This window comes from Zalophus californianus, chromosome X (genome assembly GCF_009762305.2).
Source record: "Zalophus californianus isolate mZalCal1 chromosome X, mZalCal1.pri.v2, whole genome shotgun sequence".
Lineage (NCBI taxonomy): Eukaryota > Metazoa > Chordata > Mammalia > Carnivora > Otariidae > Zalophus > Zalophus californianus.
In genome coordinates, this window is record NC_045612.1 from 16,183,756 (window position 1) to 16,202,129 (window position 18,374).

An 18,374-nucleotide genomic window follows, 5' to 3' on the forward strand; every position below is an offset into this window, starting at 1 on the left:
AGAGATTAGCAAAGTACAGCCAATGGAATCTGGTCTGCCACCTGTTTTGGTATGGCCTGAAACTAGGAATGCTTTATACATTTTTTTTAAATGGCTGAACAAAAATCAAAAGAACATTTCGTGACACATGAAAATGATGTGAAATTCACATTTCAGTGTCCATCAGTAAAGGTTTATTGGACTCGGCTGTGCCCATTTGTTTACCTATGGTCTGTGGCAGCTTCTGCACTGCAAGGCAGAGTTAAGTAGTTGCCAGACTGTAGAGTCTGCAGATAGCCTAAAATATTTACTGTCTGGTCCTTTACGGGCAAGGTTTGCTGACCTTGGCCTTGGTCTCCACCAACTGTCATTCCATACTTCTATGAGAGGGATCCTTCTGAAGCACACATCTGATTATATATAGCACAGCCCTGCTCCAAACCCTCCAGTGACCCCGTTGTCGTCAGTTGTGGCTCCTTAGCCTGGCCCATGATGCTCCATAAGCCCCGACTCCCGACCACTTCTTCACCTCATAGCCTACCCTTCTCCCTCAAATATCTTTTGCTTCAGCCATTCTGAACTCTGCAGTTTCCTGAATGCTTCACGTGGTTTCCACACATGTATGTGCCTTTCCATGTGTTCCCTCTGCTTGAATGTCCTTCAACCCTTTCCTCACCTAACCTCTATCCTCTGACAAAACTCAGAATAAAGGTCACTAAGCTTTCTGGGATGTCCTGAGGCTGAGTTTGGGGCCCCTTGTATGAGCTCCCACAGTCCACTGGGCAACTCTCTCTCTCTTAGCCCTCCTGAAATATTGTCATGCTTGATTTACACTTTTGTTACTCCACAGGTCATGGGTACTCTGAGGGCAGGAACTAGGCATTACTTATTTCTTTACTGACAGCATCTAGCATAAGGTCTAACCAAAATAGGTACACAATAAAACACATCTGAGGGGCGCCTGGGTAGCTCAGTGGGTTAAGCGTCTGCCTTTGGCTCAGGTCATGATCCCGGGGTCCTGGGATCAAGCCCTGTGTCAGGCTCTCTGCTCAGTGGGGAGCCTGCCGCTCCCTCTGCTTGTGTGCTCTCTCTCTCTCTTTCTCTCTGTCAAATAAATAAAATCTTTTTAAAAAAATAAAACACACCTAAGCATCAATGAATGTCTCTCAAATTTAACTGAGGACCAAGGAAATCTCCGTGTTTGCAGATGACATTAAATTCTCTTAGGGACATAGACTCAGTTCAAGGATTAAACTGAAAGAGAACTCTACAGTACTGGGTACATAGTAAGTGCTCAGTAAATACCTGATCACTGAAAAGTGTAGATAAGTTTAGCCCAGTGGTTAGCACAGTCATTGGCTTACCTGAGGTGCTTGATAAACACTGAATCGACTCATTCCCGTACTGGGGGGAAAGGGGAAGGCTGGAAAGCAAAGCTGAGGCCATACTGTGGAAGATCTTTATGCCACAGACCTTTTTAACTCATTCATTTCCCTGGTCAAAGCTTCCCCAATGTTAATTTGGCAGCAGAAAGGGGGAAGAATGAAATGTAGAGAGATGGGCAGTAGGGGAGGCCGGTTCAGGTTAGAAAAGTAAAAGAAAAAAAGGGGGGGGGGCTAGAAACGTAGTCCTGCTGAAAAGTCAGGAGGCCTTAACTTACTGTATGCAGTAGGAATGGAAAGGAGAGAAGGGAGGCTGGGTACAGCAGCTGATGAAGAGGTAGGACTAACCTGTCATGGCAACTGATCGGGTGGGTAGATGGGGAATGCTTGAGGAAGAACGATTGGAAGACTACTCCAAGGTTTTGAACCCACATAACCTGAAAACACAGGGCTGCTAATAGCATTAAAAATGGGAGTCAGGAGGTACAGCTTGGCTGTGAACAGGTTGGATTTAAGGGACTGGCGGGATATCCAAGTGGAGGGATACTCTGCAATTCAGGAGTGAAGTCAGGACCAGTGAAAGATGTGGTAGCTACACACACAACATTGAAGTTATAGGAGTTCGTGTGTTCTCCGAAGAACCGAGGGTAGAAAGAGACCCAGTTTTAGGGCAGTGGTATAGGGAATGTGTATATTCAAGAAGTGGGAGAGGGGCACCCAGGTGGCTCAGTCGGTTAAGTGTCGGTTAAGCGTCGGACTCTTGATCTCAGCTCCAGGTCTTGATCTCAGGGTTGTGGGTTCAGGCCCTGCATTGGGCTCCATGCTGGGTGTGGAGCCTACTTAAAAAAAAAAAAAAAAAAGAAGAAGTGGGAGGAAGAATAGGTCACAAATATCAGTTGGAGGGGTCTCTGGGTGGCTCAGTCAGTTAAATGTCCCACTCTTGATTTTGGCTCAGGTCATGATCTCAGGTTCATGAGATCGAGCCCTGCGTTGGGCTCCCTGATCAGCACATTGTCTGCTTGGGATTCTCTCTCCCTCTCCCTCTGCGCCCTTCCCCCTTACCACATGCATGCTTGCCCATTCTCTCTTGCTCTCTGAACAAACAAACAACAACAACAAAAACCCAAATATCAGTTAGGACCCAGTATGGTGCTAGAGTTTTACATTTATTTCCTGAACATACCAGCTCAGTGTGCTAAAAAAGTGAATAAGACTTTTGGTGTCATTTTCAATGTCAAGGCTACTTGAAATAAATAATCATATTAACCCCAGACAAGTAACCTAGGATACTTTGTGCAGATGTGGTAATGAACCCCCAAGAGAGATATTAGTAGATCTAGAAATGGTCCAGAGAAGAGCAATTAAAATAACCAAAGGGGAGAAGCAACTAATGTTTTTAGAAAGACTAAAGGGATAAAGAACCCCTTTAGTCTGGAAAAATAGCTACAAGAGTCTACAGAAGCAGCAGCAGCAATAATAATGGCTAACACTTATTGAGTACTCACCATGCGAGGTTATTCTTTTATTCAAGATTTTATTTTTTTTTTAAGTGATCTCCACACCCAACATGGGGCTCGAAATTACAACCCAGAGATCAAGAGTGGGATTATTCTAAACAACTTATATGTGTTGTCTCACTCGATCCTTTTCTGTAACCTCATCTTTTCAAAGGAAAGGAACCAGATCTCAGCTCCCTTAAGAAACCTAATCATTTTTCTGCTTCGGATAAATTAATATTAGCAGAGATAATTTAGTAGGATGCCTGAAAAGGCTATTTTCAATTTTACCATTATCAAAGCTAAAACCAAGGGTTGAGACTTTTTTTTCCCGGTCAATTATCTTTTCTATCTTGCCACCTCCCAGGGGTGAAGGAAGCACTTTCCTGTCAAGTACAGAAAGATTATTTCCTGGTTCTTCCTGATTGTGTGGTTTATAAATATGCCTACATTTGTAAGGAATACATTACACTGTACTTGACATTGATTGAGTACTGTGTCAAATCTTGGCTTAGAGGTGAAAGAACTGGAGTGGGCCCAGACGAAAATAATGACCATAATTAAAGGTTTGGAAAATGAGATGGAGGACAAAAATCGTATAAAGGTAATCTGAAGGCTCTTGGATGCCTTCTTTATATTCTAATTTTTTTTCAGCTTTGAGGAAGCTCAAGTATGTCAGAAAATGTTTATCATCAATCAAGGGGTCATCAAAATTTAAGAGTATATGCAAGTCCCAGGGATTTCTGAACCCAATTCAAAAAAATGGAAGGACTCTCTATAGAGATCCTTGTTTGAAAGTGATGTAGCCTCACTCCCCACTTCTTTCCCATAATTCATTCAGCAAACATTCTTTGAATGCCTACCATATGTGACAGGCAATGTTCTAGGCATGGACAGAAATCTTTGTTCTCTTGGAACTTATGTTCCAATGGGGGAAGAGAGACAGTGAACAATAATAACACAACAAACATAAGAAACAGGTAAATTATAGAATATTTCAGAAGTTGATACTGAAAAAAAAAAGAAAGAAATAGAGCAGGCTAAGGGGACCAGGAACGGGAAGATTGCAAGTTCAAAAGGGGTGTCCAGGATAGGCATCTTTGAGCAAATGAGAGTTAGCAAAACTGATGCAGCTAAAAAGTAGAATCCTGACAAGGTTGAGGGCATTTACCTTGTGATATGCAGCTTACAACGCTGTGCCAATCTGACAAGGGCCACTGGAGGAGTTGGTGCAGAGTTTGGAAAAATGGATGAATTCTGTCTTAGCCATATTCGGTTTGAAGTGTCGCAGGATAGAAATAAGCGATTAGCAGGTCTGGAGCCAAAGAGAGACATTTGAGATCGCTTTGGAATTACTGTGTTACCGCTTGCGGTGGGAATGAAGAGGAGAGCTCGCCAAAGGAGAGCAGAGTGGAAAGAAGGGGAGACTCTCACTAATGAATGTGTACATTTTAGGGGATGAAGACAAAGACAAATCGAGAAAGGAGAGTACGCTTTTTTTTCTGATCAGAGATAGATGAGGTGGGCTGGCGTGCGCGTCCTTTTATTCTTCCATTTCTTCCTAACGTAAACTGCCTCTCTTCAGGACAAAACCCTCCCGCGCGGCACCACACCCCTTGAGGCGCGAGTCTTTCTTCAAGACCTTTTGAAGGTAAGGAGAAGGGAACTAACTTTTACGGAGCATCCCACGCGTGCCACGTGTTTGGGGTTCCAAACACCGGGTTGTTCTCCTCTACACCCCACCCGCCTCTTCGCTTTCACACCCTTGCCTCCTTCAGCAGTGTTGGCTCCCAGAGGGCCGAAGCACTGTATCCGCCAGCAGAAAACAAAGGACCCAGCGGGAGGCAAAAGCAAAGCAAACAAACAAACCCCCCTGCGAGGAGTAGAGACCCAGCGCCGCCGGCCTTGAACCTCCGCCTCCAGCCCTCCCGGCGCCCCGCCTCTCGGCCCCGCCCGGGCCTCTCGCGGGCCCCGCCCCTTGCCCCGCGGCCCGCGCTCATTCGCTGGCGCCCTTCCGCTCCGCTTCCCCATTGATCCGCTTTCGCCTCCTTTGGTACGCTCTCCGCTTAGCTCCGCCCCTCACGGAGAGACCGCGCACGCAGGCTCGGCTCATGGTCACTCGCGGACCTTATTCCGTGTCGCTTTCCCCTTCTTCCCGGCATTCCTGCTTCCGCTTTCTCACGGCTCTTTGGTTTTTCCACCTCTGAGGCACTTCGCGCCCAGGGGTTCGGTGACGTCATCTTTCTGCGCTGCGCGGACACCCGCCAGTGGAAGAAGGAACCGCTCGCCGCCCTTCGCCTCTTTTGTTGGGCTGCTGCTCCTCCGGAATCATGGCGCCGTCACTGTGGAAGGGGCTGGTGGGCGTCGGCCTCTTTGCCCTAGCCCACGCGGCCTTTTCCGCTGCGCAGCGTAAGTGCTGGGGGAACTGCGACCGCTCCTGTGTGGGACTCCGGGGGCGGTGTGTGGGAGCACCCTGAGGGAGTGTCGGACCGAGTGTCCCAGGAATGGTCATTTGAACCCTTAGAGTTAGGTGGTGACTCCGAGAAGCGGCGCGGGGCTTCCTGGTGGAAGGCTCGGAGTCTGAGTTTGAGGAGATGGGCACCCGAGATTGCCGCAGGGGTGGAAGGGGAAGAGGGTGTCTGGGAGAGGGCTCTGAGCTGGCTGCAGGGTGGGCAAAGAGGGAGTCTATGTCAGGCTGCAGGGTGGCCAGAGAGGGCGTCGGTCCGGGAATCCGGGACAGGTGATGTCAGATCCAGCGTGGGGCTGAGCAGGCAAAGAAAGTGTCAGATTGAGGACCTCGATGCTCATGGTCCCATGACAACTAGGTGGACAACATCTTGGGCACGCCTGGGCTGTCCAGGCAGAGACTGAGAAGTTAAGTGACCGTTTGCCTCATGGGGGCACTGTGGTACAGGAGAAAGAGCACTGGACTGGGAGTCTGGGGGGGCTGGTTCTGAAAAACTTGCTTAACCGCTAAATCTGTGTGACCTTGGGCAAGTCATGTCCCTTCTCTGAGCCTTCATTGAGGTGGATTTTAATTCTTTTTCTATGTCACAGAGTCACTGGGAAGTTTAAAAGAAAAAAAGTAAAAGTACTTTAGCATACATATGCAATTGTATTATCAAGAAGAAACTTGGAGTCTAGCAGAGGAGGTAGTGCACTCTTGAGACAGCTGATCTGTTTTGTGGTCTTCCTTCTCTACTAGACCAGGGGTCAGCAAACTGGCCTGTGGGCCAAATGCGGCCTCTCCTGTTTTTGTAGTGAGCTAAGAATGTTTTCACATTTTAATTTGTTGGGGAATAAAAGCAAAAGAATATCATTTTATGATCCATGACAATTATATAAAATCCAAGTTTCAGTGTCCATCAGTGAAGTTTTCTTGGCAGATAGTTACACCCATTCGTTTAGGTATTGTCTGGCTGCCTTCCAAGTGGGGAGTTGAGTAGTTGACACAGAGACAGTATGGCCTGCAAAGCCCAAAATATTTGTTATCTGACTTTTTACAGGAAAAGTTTGCTAACCTTTGTCCCAGCCTGTAGAGCCCACGGGGGCAGCCCATTTTATTCATTGCTGCGATCCTTGTGCCTAGCACAATGTTCCCCACAGTAGGTACTCAATAAATTTGTTGAATGAAGGAAGTGACTTCAAATTTGAACTTTATTCATTTGCTAGATTACCTTCCATCTTCAGGAATAAAGTAGAAAATGAAATGTGAATTCCTCCAAAGCTTTATTTTTTTTTTCAAGATAAAACCTTTTGTTTGTTATATAGAATTAAAATGATCCAGTTATTTTAACTACTTTTTATAAACATGTATTGACATTTGTCTGATGGAAACTCTGCTTTATTTTTTAAATACATTTTTATTTTGAAATTTTACAGAAAAGTTGCAAAGATAGTAGAGTTACTGTATACCCCCACCCAGTTTCCTGCATTGATAACACCTTCTATTACCACGGTATATTGTCACACCTAAGAAACTGACATTGGTATAATACTACTAACTAAAGTCTAACTTTTATTTGGGTTTTACCAGTTTTTCCAATAAGGTCTTCTATTCTAGGAATCAAGCAGGGTAGCACATTACATTTGATTGTCATGTTTCCCCGGTCTTCTCTATTCTGTGACAGTTTCTCCAAAGCTCCAGTCTTTAATGATAACAATAATAATAGCTAACGTTTATTAAATGCTTACTATGTGCCAGGCACGGAACTAAGCGCTTTACATGTATTATCTAATTCAGTCCTACCAAAAGCCCTGTGAGGTAGCTATTGTTGTTACCGCTCTTGAAAGATGAAGTTGAGACACGCAGTTTGTGCAAGCTGGGAAACTTGCACAAACTGACAGCGATGATGGTGGGGCCAGGATTCAAAGACAAGCAGTTTGACTCTAGAGCCTGTGTGCTACACTGCTTTGTGAAATTCAGTTTTGTGTAAGTGGTTGAAATTGCGCTGTGCTTAGGTGCCAGAGGTACAGTGATGCCCCAAGGGAGTTCAAAGTCAAGTGGAATCAATAAAGAACCACAATAAAGTGATACAGATGCTATGCTAAGAGTATGTCAGGATGTGTGGAGACAGGCCGGGGATGGGAGGTGGGGGACGAGGGGCTTAAGGGAATATCTTAGAGCCTTGCTGCTCAAGGGTGTTCAACGGACCAGCCTTCAGGGAACCGCCTGGGAGCTTGTTAGAAATGCAGAAACTCAGGCCCCGCCCCAGAGTTTATTGAATCCTAATCTGCATTTTAATAAGATCCCCAGGTGATCTGTCTGCACATTCGTTTGAGAAACACTACCCTAGAGATCAGGATACTGTGGAGTACTGCGTCATTTTCTACAGTTGGCTTCAGCTGTAAAATTTTACAGTACTCGAGCAAGGAGATCTCTAAAGTCCAACCCCTTCGTTTTACAGATGAGGAAATGCCTGGTTAGAGGTAGTGTTAGAGGTAGTGTTAGAATCAGATTAGGCTGCATGCAAAGAAGAAAGCTGGCTAGGAGTTGAACGGACAAATAGGAAGTTAGCCAAACCTATTTTTGGTATTGGATTGATGTTTCTTTTACACCGGTCCTTATGTTAAACCTGTAAGATAAAACTTCAGAAATGTCTCTAAACACATTTTCTTTTAAGAGTCACTGCATGTTCACTCACAGCAATTTGGGTTTTTAAGTCCACAGCACATTGTTAACTAGGGATTGTGCCAGGTTTTTCTAGAATTAGGATTTTGTGTTTTTGTGTTTCCGGTGAGATGAGAATGCCTTGTGGCATTTGTCACAGCAGTGGGACCTCTTTATAATGCTCATGTTGCAAAAGGACTAATATTTACCTTTGAAGCTAATTGTGTCATGTCAGACTGTAGCAGCAGATAGCACACTGTTGTACTATGGCACGCTCACCTTTGCTGGGATGAACTTTGTTATGGCGGAATGGCTACCACGTAATCTGCTGTAATATTCATACTGTCCCCATTTTACTGTTGCAGACACTTAGGCAGCAGAAAGATCCTGTATTTCTTTGATTCTAAGACACACTCCCCCTCCCACTCCTACATTTTAACACTCCGAAATTGAGATACATGTTACAGTGCACGAAGATGTCTTAAGGTTTGATGAGATAAAGTCAGTGACAGTAAGTGGAGGAACTGGTTTTATGATCCAAGCTTATCAGCTTCCAAATCCTGGTCCTTTTCTTTCATACATTGATGCTTCCTGAGGCTAAGGCAGCCGCAGAATTAGGACTTAATCAGAGAGGCAGAAATTGACATTCTGGAATTTATCCTATCCCACCACTGCCCCAACATAGTCTCTCAGGAAAAAAACATGTCCATGCCAGTATTATTTTATCCATACTGTGTGATGGCGGTGCTATTTCAGAGTTGAGATTTTCTGTAGGATTATCCGTTTTTAAATAATTGTGATTTCTTTGACCAGTTAGTGAAAGAAACTTGTTAGTTTCAGAGGATTCTAGTTTTCCCATAGTACCGAAAGGAAAAAAAATTTGTTTAGGTATTTCTTCCTCATACTTGCTCACCTTTCACTCTTACCGTGTTTTATAAGGTGACAAAGCAGGTCATGATGAAAGTAAAATAGTTCAAGATCAGGCTGACTGCCTTAGAAGATAGAGGTTTTTGAGGAATCCGGGATTAGCATTACTTTATGTAGCATATAAGTCAGCCGCTTCTTTGGTATATTGATTTGCTTGCATTTTAAGAAAGAAAAATGGGCTACAATTTCCTTAATGGTATGCTTCTGGTTTATAGATCGTTCTTATATGCGATTAACAGAAAAGGAAGATGAATCACTGCCAATAGATGTAAGTTGGTCATTTATATTCCGTTAAAATATATTTTAAAAATTAGCCACATAGCTTATAATAATTTTTTACTGGTTCTTGTTCTCTTAAAATTTTCCCGACATGAAGTAACATCTGTTCACTACTTTACTCTTTGTCACTCATTGTGAAACCCGAAGATTTGGAAACAAAAGATTTCTCTGTTTGGTTTCTCGAACTGTAGTTTAAGTAGTTGTTCTAGAAGTTGCTCTGTTCATAGTCTGAGATGGACTTAAGTTGATTACTTGACTTTATTTCTTAGCAAAGTTCCTTTTTATGTAAAGTCTAAGAACAAAACTAAACATTGTTTAGGGACATATATGTAGGTGGCAAAAGTAAAGAAAAACAAGGAAGTGGTTTTTTTTTTTTAAGCTGAAATGCTATGTGAACTTCAGTCACCATTTTTTTAATCTTTAATGGATTTTAAATGACAAAATAGTAACTTCTTTGTAACAGAATCAAGCAGTAAGCGTAAAAAGTAAAACTGACCCCATACAATAAAAAAGACAAGTGACCTCACTGCTCAGCAGTTCTGCTGCTACTCCCACCAGTTTGGAGTATGTCAGTAGTTCAGCTCTCCTCCTGTGCATAAACAGCATTCTTTATTTACATTATGTGTAGTTTTACCTAATCAAAACAGTTCTTCTTTTAAAAAGTTATTATCTCTCTCTCTCTATATAAAATGTGTATATGTGTATAGTTTTATAATTAGCCTTTTATTAACATTATTTATCTTGACGTAACTTCATGATAACTCATAGATTTGCCACATTCTTGTTAATGGTGCCTATGATTGCATTGTATGAAATAGGTCTTGGTTCACTGGTGGCGGGAATGTGTAAGCTGGTATAACATGTGACATTAGTTTTAATTTAGAAAGAGTAATAGCTTGTGGCTAATTTTGACTTTAGTTGTCTGTAATGAAAGTTATGATAGATGGGACTATTAAGCCACTCTCCTATCACCTTTGCTTTGCTTTGTGGTAGATTACCCCTCCCCCAATACCACATACATATTCATTTATATCTATTTAAAATGGCTTGCTTCTGTTTACAAACTGGGAAATCTGAAAAATACAGAAAAATCACAATCAAGAAAATCAAATGTGCCTGTAATCCCAGGTTTGTTAATATCAAACACTGCAAGTTGTTGCTTGCACAACCTCTTTGGAAAACGTTTTGGTTATTACCTAATGAAGTTGAATGTGTGTATACTGTCCCCCAGTGGTTCTACTCCCATGTGCCAGGAGACCTACTGCAGGATATCTATATAGGCATTGTGAAAGTAATGCACAGGAAACAGCCCACATAGCCATCAGCAGTGGAATGAATAAATTGGGGTATTTTCATATAATGAAATATAAAATACAAAGAAAATGAATGGCTCTAACGATATACTACAACAGGGATGACTCTCACAAAAAAAGTTCAAAGATGGGAAAAAGTAAGCAATATACTTTTTAGAGGTACATACATAGCTGGTAAAATTATAAAGAAGAACCTTAAAGAATTGATTAATGTACAGTTCAGTACAATAGTTAACTATAGTTAACTATCGTTAACTTTGAGGGGGTTGGTGAAGGAAATAATTGGAGAGGGACACATGGGACTTGAAAGGGACTGGTAGTTTTATTTCCTAAGCTGGGTGGTGGGTCCAGGGGTATTCTTCTTTATACTCTATGATATTTAACGATAATACATTAACAAATTCCTGGTTGCTCTTGGAAGCAGGTAATTGTTGGTAACCGAGTTCTGAATGGCTCAGTACCTGTTTGCTATTTGAGCAAAACCTAGAAGTATTTTTGCAGCTGCTCCACAGAATTTATAGAAGATTTTATTGTGTCTGAGTTCGAATTATTTAAAGTGAGAATTGACTCCTTGATAGGATCTGGGAGAAATACGTGTCAGAGGCTAAAAAGAGATGGAGGGAAAATTATACATTTTTATGATAACATTTGTATGTTATTTGATAATCTTAATCTTTATACTCACAGATAGTTCTTCAGACACTCCTGGCCTTTGCAGTTACCTGTTACGGTATAGTTCATATTGCAGGAGAGTTTAAAGACATGGATGCCACTTCGGAACTAAAAAATAAGTAAGTCCTTCCCTTTTCATAGGCACTTCGTTTCCTAGGGGTTTCGCTTCATTTACATAATTTAAAATGTATGTTTTCTGGTACATAAAAGCTGATTTTGTTTTTACATTTTGATGATGCAGTTTGTGTGAATAATGAGGTCAAAATATTGAGGCAGTGTTTGATATGATAGAAAAATGGAAGTTGAATGACAGATTATTGACATTAGACTCAGATGTCATGATATATTTGCTTAAAATTATTTATTGGTTCGATGGGTGGAAGGGGATAGACAAATAGGAAGATATTCCCTCAGAAATGTTTTCCTTTCATCTTTTCTTTTTTCCTTCCCTCCCCTCCCACCCCCCTCCCTTCCATTCTTTCCTCTTTTTATCCTCATGTCCCAGCTTAGTCTTTGGAAGAATAGGGGTTTTTGGTCCGTTTCCTCTATCACTTGAGCCTAGACTGTGACCTAAACTGCTCTTTGGCCCTTCCCTATTCTTGGATTACAGTATATTTGTTATTCTGCTTTCTCTTTTCTCCTGTGCTGCTTCTAAGCTATTTTCTTGAGCTTGGCTTGCTTTTCTTTTCCATATTGCTTACTTTCATAAAGTTATCCTTTAGCTTTGTTCAATTCCATCTCTGGACTTTACCTACCTTCTTGAGCCTGGAAATTTTAACCCTTTACAGTGTGTCCTCAGAAGGGTTCACAATAAACATTTGTTAGAATAAACTCACCCTCTTGTTACTTTTACTTTTCAATTTACATTTTAAATAGTCACATGTCAGGCTTCCTATTTTACGTAGGAGTATGCTTGGAATTTTAGGTGGGCTGACTTTGAGATTTGAGTTTTTATCAAGCCAGAGTTGTCTTTGTTCAGGAAAATAATGTTTAAACAAACCAGTACTAAAAGCCGTACACTTAGGTGTTTGTGAACTTTTTTCGACTACACATATCTCACTGGGAAAGAAGAAAGGATACTCTACTATTACCACCCACTATAGTTCTTACAAAGAGTCTACCGGGAATCACAGGCAAAGGGCCAGGAAAGGAAGAAGTAAAACAGAATGGTATTAAGTAGGTGGTAGCAAAATATATAAATTTAGTAGGTGGTAGCAAAATATATGAGTTTGGACAACAGTAGGTACAGAAGGCCAGAGGAGTTTTTTTGTTGTATTTGAAAGATTCTTGGAAACAGATCTGTGAAACGATCATATTGCTTGAATAGTGAGGGCCAAATGAGAATAATCAAAGGTACAATCTGTGTACTGGTTTTTTAAAAGGCTATTTGGCACGGGCTAGCTAGTTTTAAGATTTACAGAAGTGATTAAAGCTGAGCGATTATTTGTGCTATAGTCATAGGCATCTTGGAAGGAGTGGCTGAAAGAAAGATTTGAGAGGTTTATGTTGCTTTTCCAGGTTTCTTATTTTCCTTGTACAGGAAAAAAAATCACGAGACAGTATGATTGCCATGTATAGCCTGATCTCATGGATTTAAACTTAGTTAAGAGTATAACCCATAGCAAATTCATAATTCATTAGAAGCCTGCTTGTTTTCAAATAGGCTTTTGTACAGATGTATCTAAAGTGGATGCTTTGTTTTTTCTTTTAAGGACATTTGACACATTAAGGAATCACCCATCATTTTATGTATTTAATCATCGTGGTCGAGTACTGTTCCGGCCTTCGGATACAACAAACTCTTCAAATCAAGATGCGTTGTCCTCGAACACATCATTGAAGTTACGAAAACTTGAATCACTGCGTCGTTAAGATTTTTACAAATTATAATAACAGGACAGGACACAGAGCTGGAATATTGGAGTTTGGGGTATAAAACACTCCCCCCATCATCAGTATTTATATTATATTGATCTTTCAGACCTAATTAAAAAAAGTCTATGGCCCTTGTTTGTACACTGTTAATCAAATCATTAATGGAGTATAAGTTATCTGTGAAATGAGTCTTCGATCTTTCATAGAGAGAATTCTTTTTTCCATTTAAAACAAATTCATATCATTTGTAAAAGTCACTGTTTTGAACACATTACTTTGAAAAATGTTGATGATTTTGTAATTATTTATTATCTTAGATTTCTTTTCTTTTGCACTTGAGTTTTTAGGATCCTTTTGGAAATAATGTGACTACTGCATTTGCAGCATGAACGAAAGTTAAAAAGTCTTCGGTTCTTAACAACAAACGGACTTCTCTAAAGAGACCAAAATGGTGGCTTATCAGTTTTTCTTATGACCCCTAAAAAGTGGCTCTGCTTCAGCAGATGCTTGCCGGTTTTTAATTTCTCATGACTTCTCGCCCCACTCCACTCCCATATACCTTCTAACATCGACTGTCTTGTTTCATCACTTCTCTGGGGTTCTGTGTGCAGTGAGCAATTCTTGTGTCAGAAATTCTTTGTCATAAATATATTTAACAAATTCAACTTGCTGTAAAGCTACTTGTGTTCTCTTCATTTCTCTGTCAGAAATTTCCCCAATTGATTATATAGTTAAAGAATAGTTGAAGATAGACCAAAAGACCATTCATGATTTCATGAATTATCCTGTTTGTGTAGAAAAATCGTAAACACTGAAGAAAACTGATTACTTGTCATCAGCCAGTTTAACTTATTCAAAGTCTCTGTTATTTTATTGCTTACTAAACTAGCAAATTAGTAAAACTACAGGAAACTTCTCATCAAAGGTAGGCTTCAAAGGCATTGGGACAAATACATTTTAAATATTTGGAACTAATATCTTCAATGAAAAACAATCCAAGTCATTTAAGAAACTATTTTATAGCTTCGGATTCGTTAGCAGGCTTAGAGTTTTTCCATCTTTGTTGGATGCTGCCGAAGTTGAGGATGAGGGGACAGAGTAGACTTTTATTAGAAACAGTAATTTTGGGTTTAGGGGATTTGGCTAGCCCTTTGATCTGCAGGTAGCTTAATATTTCTTTGTAAAGAAGGTTGCTTTTGTTGAACTGTGCAGGTATGAAAACATTGCTTTCTTTGAATTGTATAGGTGCAAAGGGAATAACTATGCAGACTTGAAAAGCAACACGCTTTCGGCAAGAGTCATAAGAGGCCCTTCTGCTGGATGGCATTTTTCCCATTAGAAATGGACTTCAGCTCTTCTATTCTGCCTGGTAACACACAGCCCCAAAGCACGAGACTCTTTTGTCATTGAGCTTTTACTGTTGTTTAGTTTTGTTTTGCCAACCCAATATGTCAATGGAACACTGACTCTGCTCTCTAAGGAGAACAAAGTTAGAAATCTGCTGATAGCCCAAGATAATTTAGAAATGAGTTAAAAATGGAATTCAGGGGTTAATGTGATAATTAAATCAAAATATTGTATGAGAAACAAGCTCCTTCCATCAGGCTGGCCTGCCATTTCCTCAGGTGTGACTTGATTCAAAAGAACCTCTTCTCTTTGGGGGCTGCCTTCCTTTTTTATTATTTACATACCTTCAATGCAGCCATTTAAAGGGTACAGTTCAGTGGTTTTGTCATATATTCGCAAAGTTGTACAACCACTACCACAATGCATTTTAGGACATTTCTATCACCCCCAGAAGAAACCCTGTACCCTTTAGCAGGCGCCTCTCATATCCCCCTGCCCCAGCGCTTCCCAGCCCCAGGCAACCACTAAGGTACTTTCTGCCTCTCTAGATTCGCCTATTCTGGTCCTTTAATATGAATGGATTCTCACAATGTCTGGTCTTTAGTGACTGGCTTCCCAAGTATAGTTTTGTTTTATGTGGAGTGAGAACTTCTCCCCTTGAGAACTGTGATCGCTGTGAAAGGAAGTGGTTGGTCAAATCAGATGTGGAGTAGGGAGGGCCAGGCACTTACCACGTTTCTTCGTCAATCATAGGCTGAATGGCTTTTCCTCATAACCAAGCACTCATGATATACTACTATTTATAATATTTTGGCTAGTCTCTAGAATGGATATTGAAATCTTTGCCTGCCCAGTCAGGAAAGTCCCAGTAAAAATGATGCCCCATAGTTTGGCAGAGAATTGACATGGTTTTCAGGTGCATCTAACTTTGCTAGCAGCTTGTATACCTCAGGCCAGGTGAGCTTCCCAAATTTCTTCTTCAGTTTCCTCCAGTGAATTTCTGTTTTCTTTTTCCAGTATGTACCATAGGAATAGAGGTGATTTGGGTGCATCATAACAGTGCTAAATGGATTAAATTCAGAATTTTATTTATAATACTTTGAGACAGTCCATGACTACCTAGGGTAGTCCAAAAAAAAAATGTAATGCTGTGACTAGTTAAGCCTGCAGTTGACTGCGATTGTAGTGACATTCAGAAGTGTGCACTATTGAAGGCTGTCTAGAATATAGGAAGAGACTTCTTAATAACTAGGGAACCAGCCAAATGCTATGGGCTAATGGCCCAGCCACAGAAAATGCAGATCGGCGGATTGGACACCATGATGCTCTGTAACTCCCTAATGATTGTTTCCAAAGCACTGTGGCTTATTTTTGAGTGGCATGACAGCAGCTTCCTGGTTGTATGTGGCCTGTTTCCATGATGTATTGAGTAGTGTTGTTTGTTGTGAACATCAATGCCTGTAACACCAAGCTAAACACCTTCTTTTGGATATGTTTCCTCTCTTTAAATGGCCTTGCCCTGTCCAATAAATAAATGATTGTCTCACCCTGTTTTTGGTAGTGGTTTTTGTTTTTGTTTTTGTTTTTTAAATCTCATTCTCTTCTCTGTCCCCAGAAAAATGTAAGAGATAATTTTATGACTGTATTTTTTTTCCAAGTGTGATGCTGTTTTACTAAATTCAATGGATACTTTACTTTTTATTGTACATGTAAAGTCGAATTGCAATTTTATGTTTTTTTTAGAGTCGAAATAGAATGTGTAATCTCATTTATATTTATAAATTATCAAAGGACCTTTGGGATATAAGAATTTCAGTCCTTGAGTAGCAGTGTCCAATCATTCCATCACAAATTTGTTAGAACTTTAGACTTAATGGGAAATCATTATGATTAAAGCATCAGGGGCAAATCCAGAGTCTGATGAAAACCCAAGGGGTAGTTCTGGTTTGTAAAACTTGGCACTTATCCAAATCAAGTATTCTTTAGAAAGGGAAAAAGAAAGATATATGCATGTGGCAAAAACAAAAAAATCTGATGGTACAGAAAGGCATGTCATTAAAACTTGTCCCCTTCCTTCCTGTGCCTAATGCCTCTCTCCAAAGGGAATCAGCTTAGAGTGTCCTGTATATTCGTTTGGGGAAAAATATTTGCCAGCAAATATATATTTTAAAAACTTTATGTTAAAGGAATCAGACATTCTTCTGTACCTTGCTGTTTTTTGCTACCTGTGTCTTACAAGATCTTTCTGTATCAGAATATACAGAAATACCTCATTATTTTTTATGACTGTGTGGTTTTCCAATGTAGGAATGTGTTACAAGTGTCCAAACACTGAGAGGATCTCAGGTTTCAATATTTTACTATAGCTAAACCATATTGCAGTGAACATACTTATACATGTAATGAGATTATACCCACATAGTTAATTCTTAGCAATAGAATTGCTGGATCAAAGGATATTTTTCATTTTCAATTAAGTAGTTATTGCCAAATTGTTCTCCAGGAATCTTGGCCCAGTTATTCTCCCACGTATAATTTGTAAGAACAATTATTTCCAAGGCCCACGCTGATACTGGGTACTAAACTTTTAAACATTTGATCATCTGAAGCGGAATAAATGATAAGCTAAACTTGCGTTAGCTATATTGCATGTTAATGAAGGATATGGAACACATTTTCATACTTATTGGTTACTTATATTTCATTTTCTGTGAACTGCGTGGTCATGTTCTGTTTTCTATTAGATGATTTGTTTTTTACTGATTTGTATGAGCTCTTTGTAAGCTAAGAAAATTGGTCCATTGTCATATGTTTAAGAATATTTTCCTGAGATTGATTTATTTACTTATGTAGTTAAACTTATCAGTCTTTATGGCTTCAGGGATTCATGCCTTGCTTAAAAAGGCCTTCTTTACATTTAAGAATAAATTTAATGTATTTTTCCAGTACTTTTAAGTTTTTTTTTTAACCTTTAAATCTTTTATTCATTTGGACTTTATTTAGGTAGAAGGAACAAGGTAAGGATTCAACCCTTTTCTCCCCAAATGGCTATCTGGTTATCCCAGCCCCACTTTTTTACTTTTTTCCCCACACTGATTTGAAGAGCCATCTTCATCCATACATTGAACTTCCGTGTATATTTAGATCTGTTTCTGAGCTCTGAAGTCTGTTACAAAAATTACCAGTCTTTTAATTATTTTAAGTCGCTATACTCTTTCATATTTCACATTGCTAGTCCACACTGCATTATTACTATTTTCAGGACTTTTTCCTAGTTATTCATGCATGTTTATATTTCCAGAGGGACTTTAGTATCATTTTGTCCATTTCTAGAATCCTGATATTTTTCTAAAATTTTACTTTGAAAAATTTCAAACTTACAGAAATCATGAAAGAATAATATGAGGAATGCCAATATATTTTTCATTTGGTCACCATTCCTAACATTTTGCCACTTTTGCTTTTGTTGTCTCCAAACGTGCTTTTGTCCCCTCCTGAATAGTTTATGGTTAAGTGTGGACTTCATAATCACACTTCACAACACCATGACATCCCTAAATACATCAGTGCTCTGTTCCTATAAGGATGAGGACATTTCCCATTTAACCACAGTACCACTCTCACACTGAAGAAAATGGTGAATCATCCAATATTATATTCAAATTTCCCCATGTGTCCCCAGAATGACTTTCATAGCTGCCCTCACCAAGGATCGCAAATTATATTGTTTAGTGTGTCTCTCCAGTTTCTAACTTTAAACAGTCCCCCTACCTCTTTTTTTAAAATGATATTTTCTAAATAAACTTTATTTTTCAGAACTGTTTTAAGAGTTACAGAAAAATGGGGAAGATGGTGCAGAGTTCCCACATACTCCATACTCAGTTTCCCCTACTGCTAACATCTTAGGTTACCATGAGACATTTGATACAAGCAAGGAACCAATATTGATACATTATTGTAAACTACAGTTATTATTCAAGTTTCTGCAGATTTT

At 40.1% G+C, this 18,374-nt stretch overlaps 1 protein-coding gene across 1 annotated transcript; it reads left to right on the plus strand.

The window, feature by feature from the left end:
* Positions 1–4,955: 4,955 nt before the first annotated feature.
* Positions 4,956–15,931, plus strand: MMGT1 (membrane magnesium transporter 1). Its single transcript, XM_027609026.1, has 4 exons — positions 4,956–5,266; positions 9,110–9,162; positions 11,174–11,277; positions 12,871–15,931. The coding sequence occupies exons 1-4, from the start codon at positions 5,188–5,190 to the stop codon at positions 13,028–13,030; spliced, it is 396 nt and encodes a 131-aa protein (XP_027464827.1). The 5' UTR covers positions 4,956–5,187; the 3' UTR covers positions 13,031–15,931.
* The last annotated feature ends 2,443 nt before the right edge of the window (positions 15,932–18,374 follow it).